The 26,843-nt window shown below is 41.8% G+C and overlaps 3 protein-coding genes across 5 annotated transcripts; 1 reads left to right on the top strand and 2 right to left on the bottom strand.

Moving 5' to 3' along the window:
• Positions 1-810: 810 nt before the first annotated feature.
• On the top strand, positions 811-17,642 carry LOC118945775 (mannose-6-phosphate isomerase-like). Its single transcript, XM_036968620.1, has 3 exons — positions 811-896; positions 1,851-2,030; positions 16,860-17,642. Exons 1-3 carry the CDS (start codon positions 821-823, stop codon positions 16,880-16,882), a joined length of 279 nt encoding a protein of 92 aa, XP_036824515.1. The 5' UTR covers positions 811-820; the 3' UTR covers positions 16,883-17,642.
• Positions 9,302-15,194, bottom strand: trex4 (three prime repair exonuclease 4). 3 transcript variants are annotated; one of them, XM_036968617.1, is made up of 3 exons: positions 15,084-15,194; positions 14,690-14,789; positions 9,302-10,296 (listed from the first exon to the last, which is right to left on the bottom strand). In XM_036968617.1, the coding sequence occupies exons 2-3, from the start codon at positions 14,772-14,774 to the stop codon at positions 9,587-9,589; spliced, it is 795 nt and encodes a 264-aa protein (XP_036824512.1). In that variant the 5' UTR covers positions 14,775-14,789; positions 15,084-15,194; the 3' UTR covers positions 9,302-9,586. The 3 variants fall into 3 exon arrangements, with proteins under 3 accessions (XP_036824512.1, XP_036824513.1, XP_036824514.1); XM_036968618.1 differs by having other exon boundaries at positions 15,096-15,187; XM_036968619.1 differs by having other exon boundaries at positions 15,003-15,085.
• A 2,824-nt stretch (positions 17,643-20,466) lies between the features above and the next one.
• On the bottom strand, positions 20,467-26,843 carry LOC110521242 (protein PML). Its single transcript, XM_021598681.2, has 3 exons — positions 26,455-26,843; positions 26,233-26,293; positions 20,467-21,286 (listed from the first exon to the last, which is right to left on the bottom strand). The coding sequence occupies exons 1-3, from the start codon at positions 26,467-26,469 to the stop codon at positions 20,757-20,759; spliced, it is 606 nt and encodes a 201-aa protein (XP_021454356.2). The 5' UTR covers positions 26,470-26,843; the 3' UTR covers positions 20,467-20,756.

Genomic DNA, 26,843 nt, shown 5'->3' with positions numbered 1-26,843 from the left:
TGATAAGATTGAGCCCATAGAATGACATCAGAACTACTGTGAACGCTGACGTTCCAGCGATGGAGGAAGTAAGAGATGAGACATATTTATCCCATTTTGTCTCTCCCCTGATCATTGTTACTGTTTCTTTTTTTCTCCTTTCTGGATGTTGGGCAGGTAGCCTAGCGGTTAGAGTATTTTGCTGGTAACCAAAAGGTTGCTTGTTCGAATCCCCGAGACGACAAGGTGTAAAATATGCCTGTGATGTGACCCCACTCTGAAGGTGGAATGAGATATGCAATAAGTAGTGGTTTTCTCCAGACAATGTATTATTCCTGTCCTGCAGATTGGTTTTCACGGATTGGTCCCTTCAGGACTTTGGCTGAGCGGCCGTAGCGGTCTAAGGCATGGCAGTGCTAGAGGCGTCACTACATACAACCGGCATTGATCGGTAGTCCCATAGGGCGGCACACATTTGGCCAAGTGTAGTCCGGGTTAGGGGAGAGTTTGGCCGGAGTGGGCCGTCATTATAAATAAGAATTTGTTCTTAACCGACTTGCCTAGTTACTTAACTAAAGGTTAAATAAACAAATAAAGCTCCTTCAATGCCTGTCATTTTCACAAGTCATTATTTATTTAGCTACAGCGTCCTAAAGGTCAATAGTTTGGGAGTGGTGACATTTTATCAGTGGGAAACACAAAGTCCAACGCAGTGGTGAATGGGCAGATTTTATTTTCACATTTTATTTCCTTTCCCCATTGGTCCACACATCAGGAGTTGCCTGGATGGCTCCATGCCCAGTTTCCAGAGCATTACCATGACAACAACCACAAGCCTGAGATGGCCATCGCACTTACTCAATTTGAAGGCCTCTGTGGCTTCAGACCCGTGGAAGAGATCATTGGCTTTCTCAAATGTGAGTGGCATACATGGCATGAAAATGAACATTCGTCGAATGCGGGTAGCTTTAGTTATTGGCGGGTAAGAATATCTGTTTCACCAGTCACGTTGTCGGGTGGTCAATTTGCAATGATCTACAGTGCGGAGCGTCACATTCACAAATAGTCAAAAGTAAAGTATGAGTACATGTCGACTTGAGATTTATAGAAGACAAATGCAGCAGTAGCTGTTTTGTTTTGTTTCTTAACCGCTAATCGCACAAAGAAATAGGAATCCTATATCCCACCCCGGGCAAACACACTGCCTGGTGGGGGAGCTGAATGAGTGAAGTGCTGATAGTTTCATTGTTGGTCTTATTTACTCTAAAGACGACAAAGTGAGACTTTGTCAGCGTGTTTTTTTTTTTTTGGGGGGGGGGGGCTATTTACATTGGTTTTGTTCACAAGCTCTGTTGTTTTTCCAACGTTAGTTTGAGTCTGCTGCTGCAATTTATAGCGAAAAAGACACCCTAGTCAGATTACAAATCTCACAGACACACCTGACACAACTGGAGTGGCCCCGTTGCCACGGTAACCTCCCACAGCTGAACATTTTGTCTTCTCAACTGATATTTTGGTTTAAAGACTCCGGTCACAAAAAATGAAATGAAATTGAGCAATATACCACATTACTTCTTACTAATACATTTCTTGTTTTGGAAACATTACAAAACATGGTCATTTGTTATTTTTGTGTTTTTTTTTTTATGTAATTATGGCGTAAAAAATATTTTGGCTGATAAGAAATCTAGTATATCTTTCAGATTGTCCATTATCATTGTTTTATATTCCATGTTTTAAAATGTATTCAACCTCTCAGTTCAGTGATTTCCTTCACTTCAAGATAAATAAAGTGGAGATCAATGATACTCGTTAATGGCCTTTAAAGGATACATGTGTGTTACTATTGTCTGTCTGTGTGTCCATCCCAGCTATCCCAGAGTTTCACACCCTTGTCGGAAAGGAGGCGGCGGAGGAACGGCAGAGCAGTATCGGGGAGGATCTCCGCATCTCGCTGGCCCTCAAGAAGTGCTTCGCCTGCATGATGAACTGTGAGAAAAAGGTGTTTGTGGACCAACTCGACATGCTGGTGAAAAGAGTCACTGAGGATGGTGAGAGCATTATACAACAAGTATTTTATTTTTGTGACACCTTTACACTTCCTCATATAGCTAGACCCCAACTAGCCTGGTCCCAGATCTGTTTGTGCTGTATAGCCGCCAAATATGTCATGTTTGGCATGACAACGACCATAGCAGAAAAGCACAAACAGATCTAGGATCAAGCTAGGCCTGTCCGTTGAAGTTCACAAAGGATACTGTATGGCTCAAACAGTCATGCAACAATTTCAACGGTTTTACTGAGTTACAGTTCACATAAGGAAATCAGTCAATTTAAACAAATTCATTAGGCCCTAATCTATGGATGTCACATGACTGGGAATACATATATGCATCTGTTGGTCACAGATACCTCCTTAAGGATCGGACCCTTTAAAAAAAATCTTGCCTAAATTGACATACCCAAATCTAACTGCCTGTAGCTCTGGACCTGAAGCAAGGATATACATATTCTTGATACCATTTGAAACCAAACACTTTGAAGTTTGTGGAAATGTAAAAGTAATGTAACACATTCAATAATGTTTTATCTTCTTAGAAATGCAGGAGAAAGGCCACAATGTATTATTGCAGTTTAGGAGCAATTTAGATTTTGGCCACTAGATGGAAGCAGTGTGTTTGCAATGTTTTATACTGATCCAATGAACCATTGCATTACTGGTCCAAATGTTGTATCAAGTCTGCCCAAATGTTCCTAATTGGTTTTAGTTACATTTTCAAGTACATAACTGTGCACTGTCAAACAATAGCATGGTATTATGTCAATGTAATAGCTACTGTAAATTGGACAGTGCAGTTAGAGTAACAAGAATTTAAACTTTCTGCCCATATAAGACATCTCTATGTCCGGGGAATTTGTCTTGTTCCTTACAATGTCATGCTAACCAAATTAGCGCACGTTAGCTCAAAAGTCCCACAGGGGGGACACCAATCCCGTAGAGGTAAATAAAAAGGTAGGGGCGTGGATCAGAAAATCAGTCAGTATTTGGTGTGATCACCATTTGCTTCATACAGTGCCATCCTTTGCATTAAGTTGATCAGGCTGTTGATTGTGGTCTGTGGAATGTTCTCCCACTCCCCTTCAATGGCTGTGCGAAGTTGCTCGATATTGGTGGGAACGCGCACACGCTGTAGTCCACATTGATCCAGAGCATCCCAAACATGCTCAATGAGTGACATGTCTTGTGAGTATGTAGGCCATGGAAGTACTGGGACATTTTCAGCTTCCATGAATTGTGTATAGTTTATTATACACTGCTCAGAAAAATAAAGGGAACACTAAAATAACACATCCTAGATCTGAATGAATGAAATATTCTTATTAAATACTTTTTTCTTTACATAGTTGAATGTGCTGACAACAAAATCACACAAAAATGATCAACGGAAATCAAATGTATCAACCCATGGAGCTCTGGATTTGGAGTCACACTCAAAATTAAAGTGGAAAACCACACTACAGGCTGATCCAACTTTGATGTAATGTCCTTAAAAAAACAAGTCAAAATTAGGCTCAGTAGTGTGTGTGGCCTCCACGTGCCTGTATGACCTCCCTACAACGCCTGGGCATGCTCCTGATGAGGTGGCGGATGGTCTCCTGAGGGATCTCCTCCCAGACCTGGACTAAAGCATCCGCCAACTCCTGGATAGTCTGTGGTGCAACGTGACGTTGGTGGATGGAGCGAGACATGATGTCCCAGATGTGCTCAATTGGATTCAGGTCTGGGGAACGGGCGGGCCAGTCCATAGCATCAATGCTTTCCTCTTGCAGGAACTGCTGACACACTCCAGCCACATGAGGTCTAGCATTGTCTTGCATTAGGAGGAACCCAGGGCCAACCGCACCAGCATATGGTCTCACAAGGGGTCTGAGGATCTCATCTCGGTACCTAATGGCAGTCAGGCTACGTCTGGCAAGCACATGGAGGGCTGTGCGGCCCCCCCAAAGAAATGCCACCCCACACCATGACTGACCCACCACCAAACCGGTCATGCTGGAGGATGTTGCAGGCAGCAGAACGTTCTCCACGGCGTCTCTAGACTGTCACATGTGCTCAGTGTGAACCTGCTTTCATCTGTGAAGAGCACAGGGCGCCAGTGGTGAATTTGCCAATCTTGGTGTTCTCTGGAAAATGACAAATGTCCTGCACGGTGTTGGGCTGTAAGCACAACCCCCACCTGTGGACGTCGGGCCCTCATACCACCCTCATGGAGTCTGTTTCTGACCGTTTGAGCAGACACATGCACATTTGTGGCCTGCTGGAGGTCATTTTGCAGGGCTCTGGCAGTGCTCTTCCTGCTCCTCCTTGCACATAGGCGGCGGTAGCGGTCCTGCTGCTGGGTTGTTGCCCTCCTATGGCCTCCTCCACGTCTCCTGATGTACTGGTCTGTCTCCTGGTAGCGCCTCCATGCTCTGGACACTACGCTGACAGACACAGCAAACGTTCTTTCCACATCTCGCATTGATGTGCCATCCTGGATGAGCTGCACTACCTGAGCCACTTGTGTGGGTTGTAGACTCCGTCTCATGCTACCACTAGAGTGAAAGCACCGCCAGCATTCAAAAGTGACCAAAACATCAGCCAGGAAGCATAGGCACTGAGAAGTGGTCTGTGGTCCCCACCTGCAGAACCACTCCTTTATTGGGGGTGTCTTGCTAAATGCCTATAATTTCCACCTGTTGTCTATTCCATTTGCACAACAGCATGTGAAATGTATTGTCAATCAGTGTTGCTTTCTAAGTGGACAGTTTGATTTCACAGAAGTGTGATTGACTTGGAGTTACATTGTGTTGTTTAATGTTCCCTTTATTTTTTTGAGCAGTGTCGTTGTGCATAGCATATGTCTGTACATGCCATAACCCGACCATGGGTCACTCTGTTTAAAACTTTGACATCAGCAAACCGCTCGCCCACACAACGCCATACATGCTGTCTGCCATATGCCTGGTACAGTTGAAACCGGGATTAATCCGTGAAGAGCACACTTATCCAGGGTGCCAGTGGGCACTGATGGTGAGCATTTGCCCACTGGTTACGGCGTTGAACTGCAGTCAGGTCAAGACCCTGGTGAGGACAACCAGCACGCAGATTATCTTCCCTGAGACAGTTTGTGTGGAAATTCTTTGGTTGTGCAAACCCACAGTTTAATCAGCTGTCCGGGTGGCTGATCTCAGACGATCCTGCAGGTGAAGAAGCCGGATGTGAAGGTCCTGGGCTGGCGTGGTTACACGTGGTCTGCAGTTGTGAGGCCGGTTGGGCGTACTACCAAATTCTCTAAAACAATGTTGGGGGCGGCTTATGGTAGAGAAATTAACATTCAATTATCTGACAACAGCTCTGATGGACATTTCTGCAGTCAGCATGCCAATTGCACGCTCCCTCAAAACTTGAGACATCTGTGACATTGTGTTGCGTGACAAAACTGCACATTTTAGAGTGGCCTTTTATTGTCTCCAGCACAAAGTACACCTGTGTAATGATCACGCTTCTTGATATGTCACACCTGTCAGGTGGATGGATTATCCTGGAAAAATAAGAAATGTTCACTAACAGGGATGTAAATAAAATTGTGCACCAAATTTTGAGAGAAATAAGCTTTTTGTGAGTATGGAAAATTACTGGATCTTTTATTTTAGCTCATGAAACATGCGACCAACACTTTACATGTTGCGTTTCTATTTTTGTTCAGTGTAGTTATAGTGCCCTCAGGCCTGGAGGGAAGCAACACTCATTCCGTAAAGCACCCTTCAATGGCTCCAACATTGATCATAGCAAACGTAGGTGTTATGGATTAACATCCTCTGATTTATCATGGATTGAGAGTTACCTGTCTAATAGAACACAGAGGGTTTTCTTTAAAGGAACATTCTCTGATGCAAATTCGGTTGAGTGTGGTGTACCACAGGGCAGCTGGCTAGGTCCATTATTGTTTTTGGTTTTTACAAATAAACTTCCAATGACCTTGAATAAAGCCCGTGTGTCTATGCATGCTGATTACTCAACAGTATACACGTCGGCTACAACAGTAAAATAAATAAAACACCCTTAACATAGAGCTACAGTCAGTTTTATAATGAGTAACTAGCAATAGACTGGTGCGAAATACCTAAAAAACTAAAAGCATTTTTGTATTTTTATAATGTGGCTATTGAGCAAGTTGAGGAGATTAAACCGCTGGGTGTTACCCTAGATAGCATGCTGTCATGGTGAAAATATAGACTCAGTGGTTGTATCCCCCTTTCCCTTTCTTAAATTGGGAAGAGGTCTGTCCATGATAAGACTGATTTCTTGACTTCTCAGTCAACCAGACACGTCCTACAGGCCCTAGTTGTCAGGTGCGGCAAAGAAAGACATTGGCAAATTGCAGTTGGTCCAGAACAGAGCAGCACATATGGCACTTAGATGTGAACGTCAGTGACGTGTATGTCAATCTCCACTGGTTCAATGTTAAGGAGAGATTGACTGCGTCACTATTGGTCTTTGTGCAAAGTGTTGATGTGACCGAGCTGTCTGTTCAAGCAGTTGGTACACAGTTCAGACACTCATCTGTACAACACAAGACATGCAACCTGAGGTTTCTTTACAGTACCCAGGTCCAGAACAGCGGCTGGGAAACGCACAGTATTAAATATAGCCATGACTACATGACTCTGTCACCCAGGTAACTCAAGCTAGCATTAAAACCAGATAAAAAACGGATAAAAGAACACCATACGGCATTACAGGGACTGTGAAGACAAACACAGACATTTTTATTTACAGTGCCTTGCGAAAGTATTCGGCCCCCTTGAACTTTGCGACCTTTTGCCACATTTCAGGCTTCAAACATAAAGATATAAAACTGTATTTTTTTGTGAAGAATCAACAACAAGTGGGACACAATCATGAAGTGGAACGACATTTATTGGATATTTCAAACTTTTTTAACAAATCAAAAACTGAAAAATTGGGCGTGCAAAATTATTCAGCCCCTTTACTTTCAGTGCAGCAAACTCTCTCCAGAAGTTCAGTGAGGATCTCTGAATGATCCATTGACCTAAATGACTAATGTTGATAAATACAATCCACCTGTGTGTAATCAAGTCTCTGTATAAATGCACCTGCACTGTGATAGTCTCAGAGGTCCGTTAAAAGTGCAGAGAGCATCATGAAGAACAAGGAACACACCAGGCAGGTCCGAGATACTGTTGTGAAGAAGTTTAAAGCCGGATTTGGATACAAAAAGATTTCCCAAGCTTTAAACATCCCAAGGAGCACTGTGCAAGCGATAATATTGAAATGGAAGGAGTATCAGACCACTGCAAATCTACCAAGACCTGGCCGTCCCTCTAAACTTTCAGCTCATACAAGGAGAAGACTGATCAGAGATGCAGCCAAGAGGCCCATGATCACTCTGGATGAACTGCAGAGATCTACAGCTGACGTGGGAGACTCTGTCCATAGGACAACAATCAGTCGTATATTGCACAAATCTGGCCTTTATGGAAGAGTGGCATGAAGAAAGCCATTTCTTAAAGATATCCATAAAAAATGTTGTTTAAAGTTTGTCACAAGCCACCTGGGAGACACACCAAACATGTGGAAGAAGGTGCTCTGGTCAGATGAAACCAAAATTGAACTTTTTGGCAACAATGCAAAACGTTATGTTTGGCGTAAAAGCAACACAGCTCATCAGCCTGAACACACCATCCCCAATGTCAAACATGGTGGTGGCAGCATCATGGTTTGGGCCTGCTTTTCTTCAGCAGGGACAGGGAAGATGGTTAAAATTGATGGGAAGATGGATGGAGCCAAATACAGGACCATTCTGGAAGAAAACCTGATGGCGTCTGCAAAAGACCTGAGACTGGGACGGAGATTTGTCTTCCAACAAGACAATGATCCAAAACATAAAGCAAAATCTACAATGGAATGGTTCAATAATAAACATATCCAGGTGTTAGAATGGCCAAGTCAAAGTCCAGACCTGAATCCAATCGAGAATCTGTGGAAAGAACTGAAAACTGCTGTTCACAAATGCTCTCCATCCAACCTCACTGAGCTCGAGCTGTTTTGCAAGGAGGAATGGGAAAAAATTTCAGTATCTCGATGTGCAAAACTGATCGAGACATACCCCAAGCGACTTACAGCTGTAATCGCAGCAAAAGGTGGCGCTACAAAGTATTAACTTAAGGGGGCTGAATAATTTTGCACGCCCAATTTTTCAGTTTTTGATTTGTTAAAAAAGTTTGAAATGAAATATCTAATAAATGTTGTTCCACTTCATGATTGTGTCCCACTTGTTGTTGATTCTTCACAAAAAAATACAGTTTTATATCTTTATGTTTGAAGCCTGAAATGTGGCAAAAGGTCGCAAAGTTCAAGGGGGCCGAATACTTTCGCAAGGCACTGTATTTTGCATTGGATTATGTATGTGATACAAGGTTCGGATACGACTGTGGTATGTGGTTGTCTCGCATGGCTATCTTAAGATGAATGCACTAGCTGCAAGTCTCTCTGGATGGGAGCATCTGCTAAATGATTAAATTGTAATGTAAATGTAGTGCTTTGTATATATTGATGTATTTTATTTGTGTTTCCTGTTTGGACCCCAGGAAGAGTAGCCACCGTCTCGCCAGCAGCTTATTGGGCAACCTAATAAATAGTAGATCAAATGTATGTTTTTTCTCCTGTACGAGTGAGCTGGTGACTCTTAAAATTATGCTGGACGCTGAAATTCTTCCCACACTGGGAGCAGTGATATGGCTTCTTTCCTGTGTGAGTATGTTAGTGTCTCTTTAAGGCACCAGAGGGCGTGTAATTATTCCCACACTGGGAGCAGTGATATGGCTTCTCTCCTGTGTGAGTATGTTAGTGTCTCTTTAAGGCACCAGAGGGCGTGTAATTATTCCCACACTGGGAGCAGTGATATGGCTTCTCCCCTGTGTGAGTATGTTAGTGTCTCTTTAAATACGTGAAATAACAAGGGTGGTGCACTTCCCCCTACTGCCACAGTGGGATAGGTTCCAGAAGGTCACAGGTTCTAATCTTGCCAATCCCCTTTTCTCAAAAGAAGATACATTTCTAGCCTACTACACACCTTTTGAATGTACTTTTATCCCTCAACAAATGTAACAAGCCCATAACTTTATTGGTAAAGTAGAATTTGGAAAGGAGAGCATCTCAGAGTAGGGATGCTGATCTAGGATTAGGTCCCATCTCCATGTAATATTATTCATAGGGATTTAAGAAGGCAAACCTGATCATAAAATCAGCACTCCCTATTCTAAGACGTTTGATAGATATCTCAGTGTAAATGCTATGGCTAACACTTACCCTGGGAGGGTAGCAGGTAACTGTTCTAGCCCATCTCCGGTTGAATTCCCCTAACAGGTTGAAGTGTTTTAAAAAACAAAATAACAGCTTTATTTTCTGAAAACATATTGAATTTAAAAACAATTACACAAACACATTACAATCCATCACAAAGTCAGAACCTTAAATGATTTAACTGAGCGTCTGTAATTATATTTATAATCTCCACAACGTGATAATGCCCATTTAGTTTCATTTACAACCATTATCCATTATAAGAGTTGCATCACCCTGGCCTGTGGTGCCCCCTTTGGGTCCCTCTGTGACCTTCACTTCCTGTTTAAAGTTCTTCCACAGGGGCCACTGACCTGTTGCCCTACATGACCCCTTGGCCTTGGCTGCAGGGGGCTGCTTGGGTGCTGGCTCTGCCATGGTGTCCAGGGTGAAGCTCTGCCTGAGGACCTGCTCTGGCGTGGGCCTGAGGGCACCATAGAGCCTCTGCAGTGCCCGCACATCCTCCAAGGCATCATGCGCCTCGTAGGAGATGCCAACCACTATCCGAACAAGGTTTTCCTGACGAAAACTCTGGAGTCCGCGTCCCTTCAGAATCTCTCGCGCCAACGGGAGCGTGTCCAAGCAACCAGAAACTGCGAACTGGAACTCAGCTTTAAGGTCAAACTCATCAAGCCCTCTAGCTAGCACAGGGCAGTCGAAGCGACGGATATTGTGACCAACGACAATTGGGCGGTCCAGCATGCGCAAGAAGGCTATGAAGGAGACTAGGACTTCTTTGAGGGAGTTGGTCAGGACAGGGCAGCGATGGTGGTAGAGCCTGTGCCTCCAGACTCTGAAGCCTGTGACCTTGGCGGCTCCACGCTGCATCCGACATCGAGGGACAGTGTAGAGGTTCAGGGAGTGACGCCCACTTACTGCAGCCAGCTGAACGATTTCACAGCTCTGACCTGTTGGAATGACAAGCATTACAAACACTCAATCAGTTTTCAAGACCACGATAGCCCGTATAGAAATGATTAAGACGTTCACATAACATTAGGTTAGAAATGTTCAGTCCCGGTCCTGGAGACCCACAGGGGTTGAGGGTTTTCTTCCACTACAGATCTACACACCTGATTCAAGGTGAATTCAAATCAGTGATATTCTTTGATTCTATCTGTGTTAGTTCTGGGCTGCCTGAGACAAAAGCCTGTTGCAGACCTGCCAACCTTGTCCAACTTTTTAGAGTACTAGATGCGCGGCAAATTGGAGATTCAACTCGCAGGCATAGCACGTGCCGAATAGGGGTTCTCCCCCCCCCCCCCCCGCACACACGCTGTTTGTGAGTCTGATTGCAATTATAGAATTGTACCAAATCAAGTCTATACAAGGTTGGAATACCTTGACAGCATTCTATTTACACATACGGTAAAACGTCACTAACATGATGTCATTGGAAAGAACACACAAAGGGCCTTTATTCTTGGAGTTTTATTTTATTTCATTAAAACAAATAATAAGTTATTTGTTTAGGTACAAAATGTCTAAGACACGATATTTATTTTTAAACTCTGATATGATAAGAACAAATGTTTGAGCAGAGCATCAGTATCAAATCAGCATGCTATCCATAATAAAAAGGAAAAGGCTACGACAGGAAACGGTGGGTGAGAACAAATCTTCCATTTCCTAGACAGATTTGCCTGGTAGCTAGCAGATTTAGCCTTACGCAGCATAGCATCAGGGTAGACTTCTCTATGGCAAACAGTTCCTCTGGCAATCATTGAAACCTTCTTCACAGTCTGCGTTGCTGTGGAATATGACCAATATCCCCAGCATCACAGCCGAAAGGTGGGAGTAGACCAGGCTGGCCCCCCCCTTCTCATTGGGCCGATTTCTCTCCAGGCCTGATCCGTGCCATGAAAAAGGTTGAGGGATGAGAACTTGGCAGTCTGCCTCTTGGCAATGTCAGCAACCGCTGCATGCTGGAGGAGCACATCTACAAATGGACATTTCAGCAACATGTAGTCTACTGCAGAAGAAAATATGTTTCTGACATCTGCCTAGAAGGCTTCCTATGTAGGTGCGGGTGTCCTGGCCAATGGACAGCTCGTCAGGAAGCTGGTTTTGGGCTCTCCAGGTAGTGTGTAGACTTGACACCACTACTCGTTTCTGCCATCATAAGGGTAGTGACAGTGTCTGGCTTGTATAGAAGGACAACATTAGTTTCTGCAGTTGCATCTCTAAAATTGACAGTCAAATTTGAACACACGGCTCCTCTCGTTGCAGAATCAGATTTCCGACATAAAAAAATTGATATGGCTCTCTGTAAAAAAAGTATGCATAGATTTTTGATACCGGATCTGTGAGAGATTTTAGGACTTTCTCAGGATTTGTAAGATCTTTTGGTCCTTTTTCATTCTTCTCTGCCTTTTGGGTTGCCACTTTGACCCCAATATCCCTTTGCTTGAACAGATACTGAGAGTCAGGTCGAAGGTTTTGTCAGTAGGTCCACATTTGATGGAGGATGGCATGACTTTGCTTCCAGAGGAGCCAGGTGAGGGCTCGGGAGAGCCTGGTGAGGGCTCGGGGGAGCCATGTGAGGGCTCGGGGGAGCCCGGTGGGGGCTCGGAGGAGCCAGGTGAGGGCTCGGGGAGCCAGGTGAGGGCTCGGGGGAGCCAGGTGAGGGATCCGGGCTCGGGGGAGCCCGGTGGGGGCTCGGGGGAGCCAGGTGGGGGCTCAGGGGAGCAGGGTGGGGGCTCGGGGGAGGAGGATGGCATGACTTTGCTTCCAGAGGAGCCCGGTGGGGGCTCGGGGGAGCCAGGTGAGGGATCTAGGGGCTCGGGGGAGCCAGGTGGAGGCTCGGGGGAGCCCGGTGGAGTAGAGTCAGCTGGGGGCTTCGTAGAGTCAGCTGGGGGCTTGAGCCGTGGCATTGGCAATGTGGTGGTGGAGGAGGAGGAAAAACTCTTGGGCTGCCTAGCAGAGGGCTCAAGTGAGGACGAGGATGTGGCTGTTGTGGTGAAGCTCGGGGGCACAGTGGTCTTTCTCCGATACCTCATCAGCAAAGAACACAGAGGATCCCATTGCTGCAGAAGGCAGTGGATACACTGGCCAAGGGACAACCATCTTGTAGATACCAGCTTCAAAATCTTCCTGACATCAGTGTCAAACAGAGAAGCCTTCCTCTTGCTACTCTTGTCGAGATAGTAAAAGATGGTTAAGAGAAAGTCTTCAGTATTAACACGGAGTTGCCTCGACGCCCTCTCTGCAGCTATGTGTAGCAAATGGCAGGCACAACCAACCAAGTACACATTCTCATTTCAGGTCGCCACCCCTTTTCCCAGACCTTGTAAGACAGCAGCATTATCCACTAAAAAAAACCTCACAATTGCACCACGGAATGCTCCTCTTCTTCATTTCAGTGTCAATTACAGCTCTTCCTGTAGACTCTCTCTCGATTCACATAACACGACTTCCTTGCCCATACTTGCATCGAAGAGCCGTAAATACAATCAGTTACATTTTGACATGCTCCGTGTCGGTATCGGCCATCGGTAGCCAGGCTGAAAGGACACCTCTTCATTGCCTCTGTGAATCCTTGCTCATTATCAAGGGCCAGTGTTTTGATGTTTGCGGTCTTCGTCCTGACACAGCCATACTGCTTTGTGATGTCACTGTTGGGAAACATCTTCTGAAAACGGGGCCCTGCATGGTCTGCCACACAACAGCAGGTTGTGTGCAACAATATATGCCGTAAAGAGAGTTTCAGCCCAGATTTTTATTTTATTTAACTAGGCAGAACGACAGATTTTTACCTTGTCAGCTTGAGGATTCGATGGGGCGGGTAGCCTAGTGGTTAGAGCGTTGGGCCAGTAACCGAAAGGTTGCTAGATCGAATCCCTTTGCTGACAAGGTAAAAATCTGTTGTTCTGCCCCTGAACAAGGCAGTTAACCCACTGTTCCTAGGCCATCGTTGTAAATAAGAATTTGTTCTTAACTGGCTTGCCTAGTTAAATAAAGGTTCAATACAAATTAAATAAATAAAAATCACTGGCTTCAAAGGTTTCTATAGCTGGGGTTGATGCTGTAGCTGCCAGTAGCTTCTGATGCCTTTTCCCATCCACATGATGTTGATGCTGTAGATGCCTTTCCCCATCCACATGATGTTGATGCTGTAGCTGCCAGTAGCTTCTGATGCCTTTTCCCCATCCACATGATGTTGATGCTGTAGCTGCCAGTAGCTTCTGATGCCTTTTCCCATCCACATGATGTTGATGCTGTAGCTTCTGATGCCTTTTCACCATCCAAATGATGTTGATGCTGTAGCTTCTGATGCCTTTTCACCATCCACATGATGTTGATGCTGTAGCTGCCAGTAGCTTCTGATGCCCTTTCCCCATCCACATGATGTTGATGCTGTAGCTGCCAGTAGCTTCTGATGCCCTTTCCCATCCACATGATGTCTACAATCTAAAAATGACATAGGGACATTGTACAATAAATTGAGTGGGAAAATAACATGGCCATGGCTGTATTCATTTTATATGACCCATTTATTCAAATCACTAAGTAATATGGGCAACAGTAATATTATCCAATATTTCTTAGGATCAAATCATTTAGCATCCTTATACGTAAGCACTTACCTGAGGTTCCTTGATGACTGATGTCATCATACTTGCACAAAGTATAAAATGCATGATACGATAGCTTGGATTGCGTCAAGCATGACCACTTCTGGTATCGAGGAAGGAACTTCTCAGGCGCGTGTATTCTGCTTTTTTGGAGTTTCGGGGTTACTGCTCTGCCTGTTTCCTCACTCTCGTCGTCTGACATAGCTTTACTGACTGGCTGCAATAACAACGAGGGGCAGACAGACACTGGGTAGCTACGTCGAATAATTATGTATTCATCTCCATGTCCGTTGACAAAACTACGCACATGTCTGTGTGTTGCAGCTCGAGAATCGGGATGTTAGATTTACTCCGTGTATTTATTTATTAAAATGTTTTAAAAAATATATAGAAAATACTTGGGTCTCGTACCTGCGTACATGGACAGAGAACTGCGTAGTTGGTACACAAAATGCGTGCATGTTGGCAGGTCTTGTTGGTCCCCAGAACCAAGACAGACTGATCTCACTACTATGGGAAATGAATATCACCTGCCCTACATGATTATATCGAATGATTATGAAAAAACGTAAACGTTGTCTTTGATTGAAAGTGTATAAACATCGCGCCAACCTTGGTTCTTCATACACTGTTGCAAGAGCAAAAGTAGGGACCCCAAACAAACTGCTACAATATATCAACAACACGACAGGCTGCAGTAATGTAGCAAGAATATCGAGTGACTGACCAAGTCCTGTTGTCTCCAAGTCAAAGAACACCAAACTTCGGCCAGGGCTGGTGGCCACAACGAGGCGATTGTTCTCATTTTCCATTAGTTCTCATCACGTCTATAAATCAAACGAGAAAAATGTTGTGAAAATGCAGAGCTCAAACTGACGATTTACTATAAATGCGCCGTGAATTAAGTTATGAGAGCAAACAATTCGCTAGAGACAAGACAATGAAACCACAAATATTACTAGACCAAATCAATTCTCTAATTTGCTTGGATTCTTTCTATTCTATTTGGGGCTATTCAACTAGTGTCGGAAATCCCAAACCTTGGGCAACAGCACAAACACTAGTACAATGAGGGAGGAAACTCTAGAAAGACGACAATATCAAAGATGTGTATGACAAACCATTGTTCTTACTGTGACCGACGTCTTCTTCTGCTTCTTCTTCTTGTGCGTTTCATGGCGAACTACATCCCCCAAAAAGGTGTATTGCCGCCACCAACTGGAAGGGGTTGTAAAAACAAGGTAAAAATAAAATACAATTTTATTCGTCACATGCTTTGTAGACAAAAGGTGTGGACTAACAGTGAAACGCATCCTTACAGCCCTTCCCAACAATGCAGGGAGAAATAAATGAGAGAAATAACAGAAAAGTAAAACAAGTAATATAAGAAAGTATTAATAATTACACAATGAGTAAAATGATAACTTGGCTAAATAGGTATGAGTACCGCGTTGATACAAGTGGTACTAGGTAATTGAGGTAAATATGTACATATAACTAGGGAAAAAACGACTGATAGTAAACAGTAGCAGCAGTGTATGTGATGAGTCAATGCAGATAATCTGGGTTGCCATTTGGTTAACTATTTCACTAACTATTTAGCAGTCTAATGGCTTGGGGGTAGAATATGTTCAGGGTCATGTTGGTTCCAGACTTGGTGCACCTTTACCACTTGCCGTGCTGTAGCAAAGAGAACAGTCTATGGCTTGGGTGGCAATTTATAGGGCCTTTCTCTGACACCGCCTGCTATAGAGGTCCTGGATGGCAGGGAGCCCTAGTCGGACATGCCAAAATGGTTCCAACCACAATTGCAACACTTCACATTCTTTTCACTTTTACAACACATGAGATAATCTCTTCCCCAACACAATTAATAAAATGGCCACCGGACAATTTACATTCACCCCTTTTGTACACTGCTGCTACTCGCTGTTTATTATCTATGAATAGTCACTTCACCCCCACCTACATGTACAAATGACCTCAACTAACCTGTACCCCTGTACACTGACTCGGTACCGGTTCCCCCTGTATATAACCTCGTTATTCTTATTGTGTTACTTTTAATTATTACTTTTTATTTTAGTCTATTTGGTAATTATTTTCTTAACTCTTCTTGAACTGCACTGTTGGTCAAGGGTTTGTAAGTAAACATTTCACGGTAAAGTCTAGACTTGTATTCGGCGCATGTGACAAATAAAGTTTGATTTGATTTGACATGGACATCTAGGCTTATCCCTTCTGCAGACACCTTTCAATTCAAGGGGCTTTATCGGCATGGGAAACATGTGTTTACATTGGCGAAGCAAGTGAAGTAGATAAACAAAAGTGAAATAAACAATAAAAAGTTAACAGTACATATTACACTCACAGAAGTTCCAAAATAATAAAGACTTTTCAAATGTCATCTTATATACAGTGTTGTAATGATGTGCAAATAGTTAAAGTAAAAAAGGGAAAATAAATAAACATAAATATGAATTATTTGTGGATCTGTGTAATCTGAGGGAAATATGTGTCTCTAACATGGTCATCATACATTTGGCAAGAGGTAAGGAAGTGCAGCTCAGTTTCCACCTCATTTTGTGGGCAGTGTGCACATAGCCTGTCTTCTCTTGAGAGCCAGGTCTGCCTACGGCGACTTTTCTCAATAGCAAGGCTATGCTCACTGAGTCTGTTCATAGTTAAAGCTTTCCTTAAGTTTGGGTCAGTCACAGTGGTCAGGTATTCTGCCACTGTGTACTCTCTGTTTAGGGCCAAATAGCATTCTAGTTTGCTCTGTTTTTTTGCAAATTCTTTCCAATGTGTCAAGTAAATTATCTTTTTGTTTTCTCAGGATTTGGTTGGGTCTAATTGTGTTTCTGCCCTGGGGATCTGTGGGGTGTGTTTGTGAACAGAGCTCCAGGACCAGCTTGCTTAGGGGACTCTTCTCTGGGATGATGGAAGGTTTCTACTTTCTCAAGTGACCACTCTAACAATGGAAATACATGCCCTCAAAGATGGAAGGCATGCGGGAGGAAGCGATAATCAGGTGGGACCATTCTAGCCAATGAATGGAAGATATAAGTGTGTGAACAACAGACCATAGAGATAGAGGACTCCCTTTTGTATCTGTGCCATTATATTGTCTGTGACAGCATGGGAAGCGCCATTGAGGCTATCTCCATTTTAAAGTTGTACATTTTCTTCTTCATTGGCTTATTGCTCCCAAGTCATAGGATTCTACACCAGTTGACTACTTTAACATGGTGTAGTCCCTCAATGGCAATGTCCATGCTAAAACAGGTTATATCCAGGCACAACTACGGTATATATATTTTCAATTATTTTTATTTAACCTTTATTTAACAATATAAGTTGGTGTTTTTATCAAAGTTGCCGAAATGCCACTTACACCCACTTATATCAGTGCATTCATAACAACCTAACCATTACGAAATTACTTTTTAAATAAAAAAAATAATTCCCCCAAACCAGTTACACATACGAACAACAATTTACAGACAGACTTACAAATAATGACTCCATCTCATCTGCCCAGACTCGCATGCTCACACCTCCATCCCCAGTGTCTGGCCACACCCCCATCCCCAGTGTCTGGCCACACTCCCATCCACAGTGCCTGGCCACACCTCCATCCACAGTGTCTGGCCACACCCCCATCCACAGTGCCTGGCCACACCCCCATCCACAGTGCCTGGCCACACCCCCATCCACAGTGCCTGGCCACACCCCCATCCACAGTGCCTGGCCACACCCCCATCCACAGTGCCTGGCCACACCTCCATCCACAGTGCCTGGCCACACCCCCATCCACAGTGCCTGGCCACATCCTCCTCCCCAGTGTCTGGCCACACCTCCATCCACAGTGCCTGGCCACACCCCCATCCACAGTACCTGGCCACACCCCCATCCACAGTGTCTGGCCACACCTCCATCCACAGTGCCTGGCCACACCCCCATCCACAGTGCCTGGCCACACCCCCATCCACAGTGCCTGCATTATTGTTTGCCACATGGCCTTAAATTGTACCAATTTGTTTTTCTTGGTCACACATGCTATTACAATATTTCAATAACAAATCATTTTATTTTTCCATTGTGTTAATGGCGTCGGAGTGATTTACTCCCACGTTTTTAGTATGTTTATTTTTCAAGATGAGTGATGAGAAGAGAATCGTCCAGTCCATTGGGTATCTCACTACAACCCCATATGCCATGTCTTGAAATATGCAGACAGACGGATTAAAAGTAGGTTTTACATTCTAATACTTCTGACAGCCAACTTTCTAGCTCCGCCCATCACTTTTGGACACCATAGCATTCCCAGAAAGCATGGCTCATTGGGAATGAGTCATTGTCATTGGTGAATTTTGTCTTGTGTATAATAAATTCTATACATTAGTTTATACTGGATTAAGCATACATTTTCGTTGACTGTAATTTCGTTAGTTATGCTTCAACATTCCCTCCAACTTGTGCCAACATACGTTATTTTAAAGTATTGGTTCCAATAGTTTATATTTTGTTTCTAAGAGATTGTCAGTTGGATTGGCTCTCTGCAAGGTTTTGTATATCTTACCTGTCATATGATCATCCTTTTCTGACTCAAATAAGATTCCCTCAAGGTTTCTCTGATGTCCAAAAGATTTCGAATTTATGTGATATGAAACTTTAAAATTGCATATGTATCAATCCAAAATTGCTTTTTAATTCTGTCATTGAAATAAATGTATTTCCTGTTACCAAGTCATTTACAGTTTCTATGCCTTTATAGTTTTCCATGTAGACCAATTTATCTGTGAATTCTGAAAAGCTATCCTAGGTTTGTTCCATAAAGTTGTGTTTTTAGGGAGTGATATTGGTCCATGGCAAATACGTTTCATTTTCTTCCTTATTCCTTGTTGTTAATGTTCTCAGCTTTTCCCTTGAAAATATACACATAAGAAGATTTTGGGGATGAGCGTATCTTCAATATGTACCCATTGTTCCTCTTCAGTGTATTTAACTATATGTTGCAAGTAAACGCCTTGGCTGGTGAGTTGATACAATTCCAAAGGAAGGTTAAAACCAGCCTCAGATTTAGGAAGATGTTCTAACTTTCCTTTTTATTCTATGAGTTTTATTTGCCCATATAAAGTCTTATGACAAAGTATACTTTTTTAAAAGAAAGTCTTTGTTTGGGTAATTGATATTACCGAAAATAAATACAATTACGAAACTTCTAGGCATCACATACAGTAGCAAATTAGCAATTGCATTTTTTGTTGATCAAAATTCAACACTCTCTCATTGACCTCCATACAAAAATTCCTTATTTTAGTGGACCTAGTAAAACCCCTCTCTTCGTCTCTTCCTCTCTGCTACTACAGCATGTATCCGAAGTTTGACGTCATCTCTAAGAGCAGTCATCCCTCAGGGTGTCTATGCTTCCACTTACTGATAGGTCGTCTCTCAGTGCATCTCTCAGGAAACGCAGGGGTGTCGAACGGAGTCGGCGTTTCGAAAGGAACCATAAAAAGGACAAGTGGGGGTTTCTAAAGGAACCATAGAAGGAGAAGTGGGGGTTTCTAAAGGAACCATATAAGGAAACGTGGGGTTTTCTAAAGGAACCATAGAAGGAGAAGTGGGGGGTTTCTAAAGGAACCATAGAAGGAGAAGTGGGGGTTTCTAAAGGAACCATATAAGGAGAAGTGGGGGTTTCTAAAGGAACCATAGAAGGGGAAGTGGGGGTTTCTAACGGAACCATAGAAGGAGAAGTGGGGGTTTCTAAAGGAACCATAAAAAGGACAAGTGGGGGTTTCTAAAGGAACCATAGAAGGAGAAGTGGGGGTTTCTAAAGGAACCATAGAAGGAGAAGTGGGGGTTTCTAAAGGAACCATAGAAGGGGAAGTGGGGGTTTCTAAAGGAACCATAGAAGGGGAAGTGGGGGTTTCTAAAGGAACAATAGAAGGAGAAGTGGGGGTTTCTAAAGGAACCATAGAAGGAGAAGTGGGGGTTTCTAAAGGAACGACCACTCCTTTCGAAACACACATTTTTCCTGACAGATCCACTGAGATGATAGTGCAGCTGGACCCTGAAAAGCGCAGTCCACTAATGAGTTGACCCCTCTCGACCTGAAATTAGTTGTCCAACCAAAACGTTTCCCTGAGTTTCTCATATAGCATTATTAATGTTATTGAGAAGCACAGAATCCATTAGGTTTGACAGATTTGTTTAGATTTTATCCCCAGTTCCTGTCCAACTTAATAGTCAGTAGTTTCTCCAAGGTAGGCCCATTTCTTCATATATGTTTACATTGCAACCAAGAAGACAACAACAATCCTAAACCTGTTTCAGACTTTAATTAATAACCATTTTCAAATAACAATTTTATAAAGCATGTTTAAAAACGTTTTTAATTTTTTTTTTTTACACACGCTACCACATGATTATTGTTTGCTAAAATTGTGCATGACAATACTTACAGTTACATTTTCTTATTTTTATATTGTGGACAAGATCATCCACAAAAGTTCTATATGCACAGGAAAGACCAGGGCACGCAAATAACCTGAGTGTGTAATAAAATATTATTATATGTTTATTTTTTTTTACAGATGCTTCCCTCGATCAGAAACAAGTAACTGTGGAAATACAGTGTGAAAACACTGAAAAAACCTGCATGTGTAATAAAATATTATTTTATATATATATATATATATATATATATATATATATATATATCTTTTTTTTTTTTTTACAGATGCTTCCCTCTATCATAAAACCCTTCTAGTGTATGGGTTAGAGGCATGTTACAGGGGGAAGGTATGACGGCGCACCAGTTCCTGCCTGGGACTCCATTTTTGATAGAGCTCCTGCAGGGCCTTGACATCCTCCAAGGCGTTGTGAGCATCGTACGTCTTATTGAGGAACACCTTCACCATGTACTCCTGAGAGTACTTGGCCAGTTTGGATGGAAACATCTCCTTACTAATCCTGAAAGTATCTAGGAAACCAGACACTACTTCCTGGAACTCGTCCGTCAGGGAGCATTCCCTCAGAGCCCTGGCCAGCACGGGGCAGTCGAAGCGCCGGGCATTGTGGGCCGCCAGCAGGGGCTTGTGGAAGGTTCGGAGGAAGGAGATGAAGGAGGTGAGGACCTCCCTGAGGGGGATGGTGTCCACCCGTCGACCGTGTAGGAGCAGGGTCCGGTGGTCCCTGACGGTGAACCCTGTGATCCTGGAGGCCTCGTCCGTCATGGTGCAACGAGGAACAGCGTACACGTTGAATGCCCTCTCCCCGCTGATGGCCGACAGCTGGATGATGTCACACATGGATGTGTCTATGGAGGTAGATGGAGATTCCGTCACATTTAAAGGACAGTACCGTTTACCCTTATGCCCTGTTAAACTCTATTCACAGTTGGGTTAAGGTTAGGAGGGGTTAGGGTTATTGGTAAGTAGGTTTAATACTTGCCAGTATTGTGGCAAGGCTGGATTCACATGTAAAATATGAACAAAGGTGCTAATTAAAACAATGTGTGCCTCGGCTGTCCCTGTAGAAGACGTTTTGGTTCTGTGTAAAAAACATTTATGAGTAATGCAGCACCTGGGGGGGGGGGTTTGACCTGAGTTAAATTGCAGGGTAATGGAACATCATTCCTTTTTATGCACTTTTTTCCCTACACTTATTTCTGACCTTGAACTTTAAGCATGAGATAATGCTATTCACCCGCTATTCGTTTGGCGTGCAGGTCAAATAAATGAAGGTCGTGGAGGAGGAGTGTCCACAGATACACCGTAATCTGACCTTGACTTGAATACTTCATTAGTCCACTATCTTTACGCACGATGAATAAAGTCGAGAAACCTGTCTGTTCCAAGTGGAAGAACATCTACTTTCCTTTTCCAGCATTGTCCATGCACTGTAATTTACTAATTGATAAGAGCCATTGATAAGAGCTAGGTGAATTATTAAGCCGTTTGGATAAGGGGATTGTAAATATAGCCAGCCGTATGATCGCTGGAAACAAATGTGGAGACAAATGTGAAACCAGTCATATGGCAGCAAACAGAAGCATATCAACATATCGCCTTTTCCACAGTGACGTTTATGAAATTCTGGCCTCATAACTTGCAGGGATAAAATGTGGAGATCCACGCTATCGGCTTCTGTAGCCATGACAGTACAGCGCCAAACCTACAGAGTTGTTTTGTGATTTCTAGAATGTTTTACACGGAAACAAAAATATAAACACAACGATTTTACTGAATTACAGTTCATAAGGAAATCGGTCCATTGAAATACATTCATTAGGCCCTAATCTATGGATTCCACATGACTGGGAATACAGATATATGCATCTGTTGGTCACAGATACCTAACAAAAAAGTAGGGGTGTTGATCAGAAAACCAGTCAGTATCTGGTGTGACCATTTGCCTCATGCAGCGCGACACATCTCCTTCACATAGAGTTGATCAGGCTGTTGATTGTGGCCTGTGGAATGTTGTCCCACTCCACTTCAATGGCTGGAACTGGAACACGCTGTCGTACACGTCGATCCTGAGCATCTCAAACATGCCGGTGAGTATGCAGGTCATGGAAGAACTGGGACATTTTTAGCTTCCAGGAATTGTGTACAGGGCCTTGCAACACTTTACATGTTGACATGTTGCATTCATATTTTGGTTCAGTATAATTGTCTGGACTTTTCCCAGTATGTTTTTTCTTCAATTTGTATCATGCTAAATATTAGCCACTATACATACCGTACATTTATAACTGTCACTAGTGTTAGTTTCCATACATTTATAACTGTCTCTTTAGTGTTAGTTTCCTTACATTTATAACTGTCACTAGTGTTAGTTTCCTTACATTTATAACTGTCACTAGTGTTAGTTTCCTTACATTTATAACTGTCACTAGTGTTAGTTTCCTTACATTTATAACTGTCTCTTTAGTGTTAGTTTCCTTACATTTATAACTGTCACTAGTGTTAGTTTCCTTACATTTATAACTGTCTCTTTAGTGTTAGTTTCCTTACATTTATAACTGTCTCTTTAGTGTTAGTTTCCTTACATTTATAACTGTCACTAGTGTTAGTTTCCTTACATTTATAACTGTCTCTTTAGTGTTAGTTTCCTTACATTTATAACTGTCACTAGTGTTAGTTTCCTTCCATTTATAACTGTCTCTTTAGTGTTAGTTTCCTTACATTTATAACTGTCACTAGTGTTAGTTTCCTTACATTTATAACTGTCACTAGTGTTAGTTTCCTTACATTTATAACTGTCTCTTTAGTGTTAGTTTCCTTACATTTATAACTGTCACTAGTGTTAGTTTCCTTCCATTTATAACTGTCTCTTTAGTGTTAGTTTCCTTACATTTATAACTGTCTCTTTAGTGTTAGTTTCCTTCCATTTATAACTGTCTCTTTAGTGTTAGTTTCCTTCCATTTATAACTGTCTCTTTAGTGTTAGTTTCCTTACATTTATAACTGTCTCTTTAGTGTTAGTTTCCTTACATTTATAACTGTCTCTTTAGTGTTAGTTTCCATACATTTATAACTGTCTCTTTAGTGTTAGTTTCCTTACATTTATAACTGTCTCTTTAGTGTTAGTTTCCTTCCATTTATAACTGTCTCTTTAGTGTTAGTTTCCTTACATTTATAACTGTCACTAGTGTTAGTTTCCTTCCATTTATAACTGTCTCTTTAGTGTTAGTTTCCTTACATTTATAACTGTCACTAGTGTTAGTTTCCTTACATTTATAACTGTCTCTTTAGTGTTAGTTTCCTTACATTTATAACTGTCACTAGTGTTAGTTTCCTTACATTTATAACTGTCACTAGTGTTAGTTTCCTTACATTTATAACTGTCTCTTTAGTGTTAGTTTCCTTACATTTATAACTGTCTCTTTAGTGTTAGTTCCCATACATTTATAACTGTCTCTTTAGTGTTAGTTTCCTTACATTTATAACTGTCACTAGTGTTAGTTTCCTTACATTTATAACTGTCACTAGTGTTAGTTTCCTTACATTTATAACTGTCACTAGTGTTAGTTTCCTTACATTTATAACTGTCACTAGTGTTAGTTTCCTTACATTTATAACTGTCACTAGTGTTAGTTTCCTTACATTTATAACTGTCACTAGTGTTAGTTTCCTTCCATTTATAACTGTCTCTTTAGTGTTAGTTTCCTTACATTTATAACTGTCTCTTTAGTGTTAGTTTCCTTACATTTATAACTGTCACTAGTGTTAGTTTCCTTCCATTTATAACTGACGACTGCACAGGACCGTTATCCTCACAGTTCCATGGTTAGGGAGGAATGAGTATTATTTGGGTAGATTTACTGTTCAACCTCTATTGTACACTTTTCTCACCTTCCAATATTTCAAGAGTTGAATAATTGAATATGGCAACTTTCAGGATGAATCAAACCACTATTTTTGATTCACCATTATATTTAGTTCGTAAAAGCTTTCCAAATCTTTTTTAAAATTTGTATTATTCATGAATACTTTCCGAACCCTAAATACAAGATCCTAGTTTTTATTTTATTTTCAAATCTCCCAATTGGTGCTGTCAAAAAGTCGAATATGCGTGTCTTTACGTGTCTTTATTGAATCCAGGCTGTATCACAACCGGCCGTTATTGGGAGTCCCATAGGGCAGCGCACAATTGGCTCAGCATCATCCGGGTTTGGCCGGGGTAGGCCGTCATTGTAAATATGAATGTGTTCTCAAATGACTTGCCTAGTTAAATAAAGGTAAAATAAAAAAAATAAAAATAAAAATAAATATTCGGAACTATTCCATATATTATAGTATATGTCGATAGAATTTCTAATTAAAGGTACACCAAATTTAAAGGGATGGCTTTAGATAAATAAACCCTACTGAATAAAAACTCCACATGAAAATCTGATGGCCAGCAAGTGGGAGGGTTGTCAGCGGTTGAATTACATTTATTCAGCGCACGCAAGGGAACCACGCCTGAAACCCCATTACGCACCTACATAAGTTAAGTCTGAATACCGGCTACTGAGAAGTGCATAGGAAAGGCGTACATTTTCTAAGTCTGAATCGGGCCCATAGTGTGCAGTTCATAATAATACCTTATCATAATAGCAGCACAGGCTCATGTGTCGTGTTGCTCTATTTCCAATGACTTGTTAAGGCTACGTTGATTTTTTTTATATTGTGAATGGCTCATAAATAATATGGTTTATTGATGATAAATATGAGAACATATCTATCCTGGACCATCAAGTGAGCCAGTAGATATTGCACAACATCAGGAACTCGTTTTCGCACATCACTTTCGTGATGGCATCAAATTGTCAAGCAGGCATCAAATTGTCTCTCTATAAACTCCCACGCACATCTTTGTCACAAATATACTGGAAATACATATTGCTTTAAAAGTAGTCCAAAAAGAGTCCCTGAATTGTATACAGGGTTTCTTAGCTCTAACATTTACAATACCTTGTGTGTATAGTCTACTACTAAAAGGGGAAATGCAACAACAACAAAGCAGTTATTACCAGTGGTGTAAAGTACTTAAATAATAAATACTTTAAAGTACTACTTAAGTTGTCTTTTGGAGTATCTGCACTTTACTTTGCTATTTATATATATTTTTTACAACTTTTACTCCACTACCTTCCTAAAGAAAACAATGTACTTTTTAACTCCATACAATTTCTCTGACACCCCAAATTACTCATCAGGACTGAAAAATGGTCCAATTCACACACTTATCTAGAGAACATCCCTGGTCATCTCTACTGCCTCTGATCTGACCAACTCACTAAACACAAATGCTTTATTTGTAAATTATGTCTCGAGTGTTGGAGTGTGTCCCTGGCTATCCGTAAAACATCTATATTTTTTTAAATCACGGAAATTGTACCGTCTGGTTTGCGGAAGGAATTGTTTTATTATTTATACTTCTACTTTTGATACTTAGCTATACATTCAGCAATTACATTTACTTTTGATACTTAAGTATACTGTATTTAAAACCCAAATACTTTATAAAGATTTTTACTCAAGTGTTATTTTACTGGGCAACTTTAATTTTAGTCGTGGATTATTTGAGTATCTTTACTTTTACTCAAGTATGACGACAATTGGGTACTTTTCCAACCAATGGATATTGCCCTCAGTCTACTGTCAGTCTACTACATAAATGTTTTATTATAGAAGTTTTTAGCATAAAACAGTAGAGCACTCTATCAACCTAACAATATTTAAAAACAAGGGTATATATTTAGTACAATACCTAATCCGGTAGTCTCCAAATCAAAGAATACTACGGTATCACCAGACACTGCTCCCATACCCTGGATAAGCAAAGTACAGTCAGTCAAATCAGTACCATGAATCAATGTATGATATCTTCATTATGAATGAATGACTTGATAATACTCTCCGAAACCGTTTTTTAAACAATCCTTTGTCAATGATATAAAATCAACAACTGATCAATGGAATATGATCTTACCAAAGATGACTGCATAACGATGTCGAAGCTGTCAAAATCCTAAATAGGTTCTCAAATCATCCTGTCTGCCGTCGAATGAAGTACCCTTTTATATTATAGTGACTCGTAAATAATAGTTTATTCAGGTGGTCATAAGGGATGGGCCACAACGGATGGGCAGGTGGTAAGAGCGAATCGATACTTATATAAACTTACTTTCGTTTCAGGCATTGCTTACTCAACATTAAACCATTTAAAATAAATGCGTTTCGTTAATGAATCATCGTGACATTGGTATAGAAAAGGGCTAGAGGGAAGTGAAGAATAACGACCGCGTGACTATCGATGAGCCTTTTTAGAAGGATTTCGTCAACACAACGAACAAATGTAGAATATTCCACACACCATTC

This window comes from Oncorhynchus mykiss, chromosome 30, assembly GCF_013265735.2.
Source record: "Oncorhynchus mykiss isolate Arlee chromosome 30, USDA_OmykA_1.1, whole genome shotgun sequence".
NCBI classification, from domain to species: Eukaryota; Metazoa; Chordata; class Actinopteri; order Salmoniformes; family Salmonidae; genus Oncorhynchus; species Oncorhynchus mykiss.
This window is presented reverse-complemented; position numbering and strand designations above follow the sequence as displayed.

Excerpts from the sequence above, each read along its gene's own strand:
- LOC118945775 (XM_036968620.1), top strand. The coding sequence starts at position 821 with ATGGCCATCGCACTTACTCAATTTGAAGGCCTCTGTGGCTTCAGACCC. Across the intron at positions 897-1,850 it reads GATCATTGGCTTTCTCAAAT|CTATCCCAGAGTTTCACACC; the intron begins GTGAGTGGCATA and ends TGTCCATCCCAG. Across the intron at positions 2,031-16,859 it reads GAAAAGAGTCACTGAGGATG|AGCTCCAGGACCAGCTTGCT; the intron begins GTGAGAGCATTA and ends GTTTGTGAACAG.
- trex4 (XM_036968617.1), bottom strand. The coding sequence starts at position 14,774 with ATGGAAAATGAGAACAATCGCCTCGTTGTGGCCACCAGCCCTGGCCGA. Across the intron at positions 10,297-14,689 it reads CTTGGAGACAACAGGACTTG|GTCAGAGCTGTGAAATCGTT; the intron begins GTCAGTCACTCG and ends TCATTCCAACAG.
- LOC110521242 (XM_021598681.2), bottom strand. Across the intron at positions 21,287-26,232 it reads TTTGGAGACTACCGGATTAG|ACACATCCATGTGTGACATC; the intron begins GTATTGTACTAA and ends CTACCTCCATAG.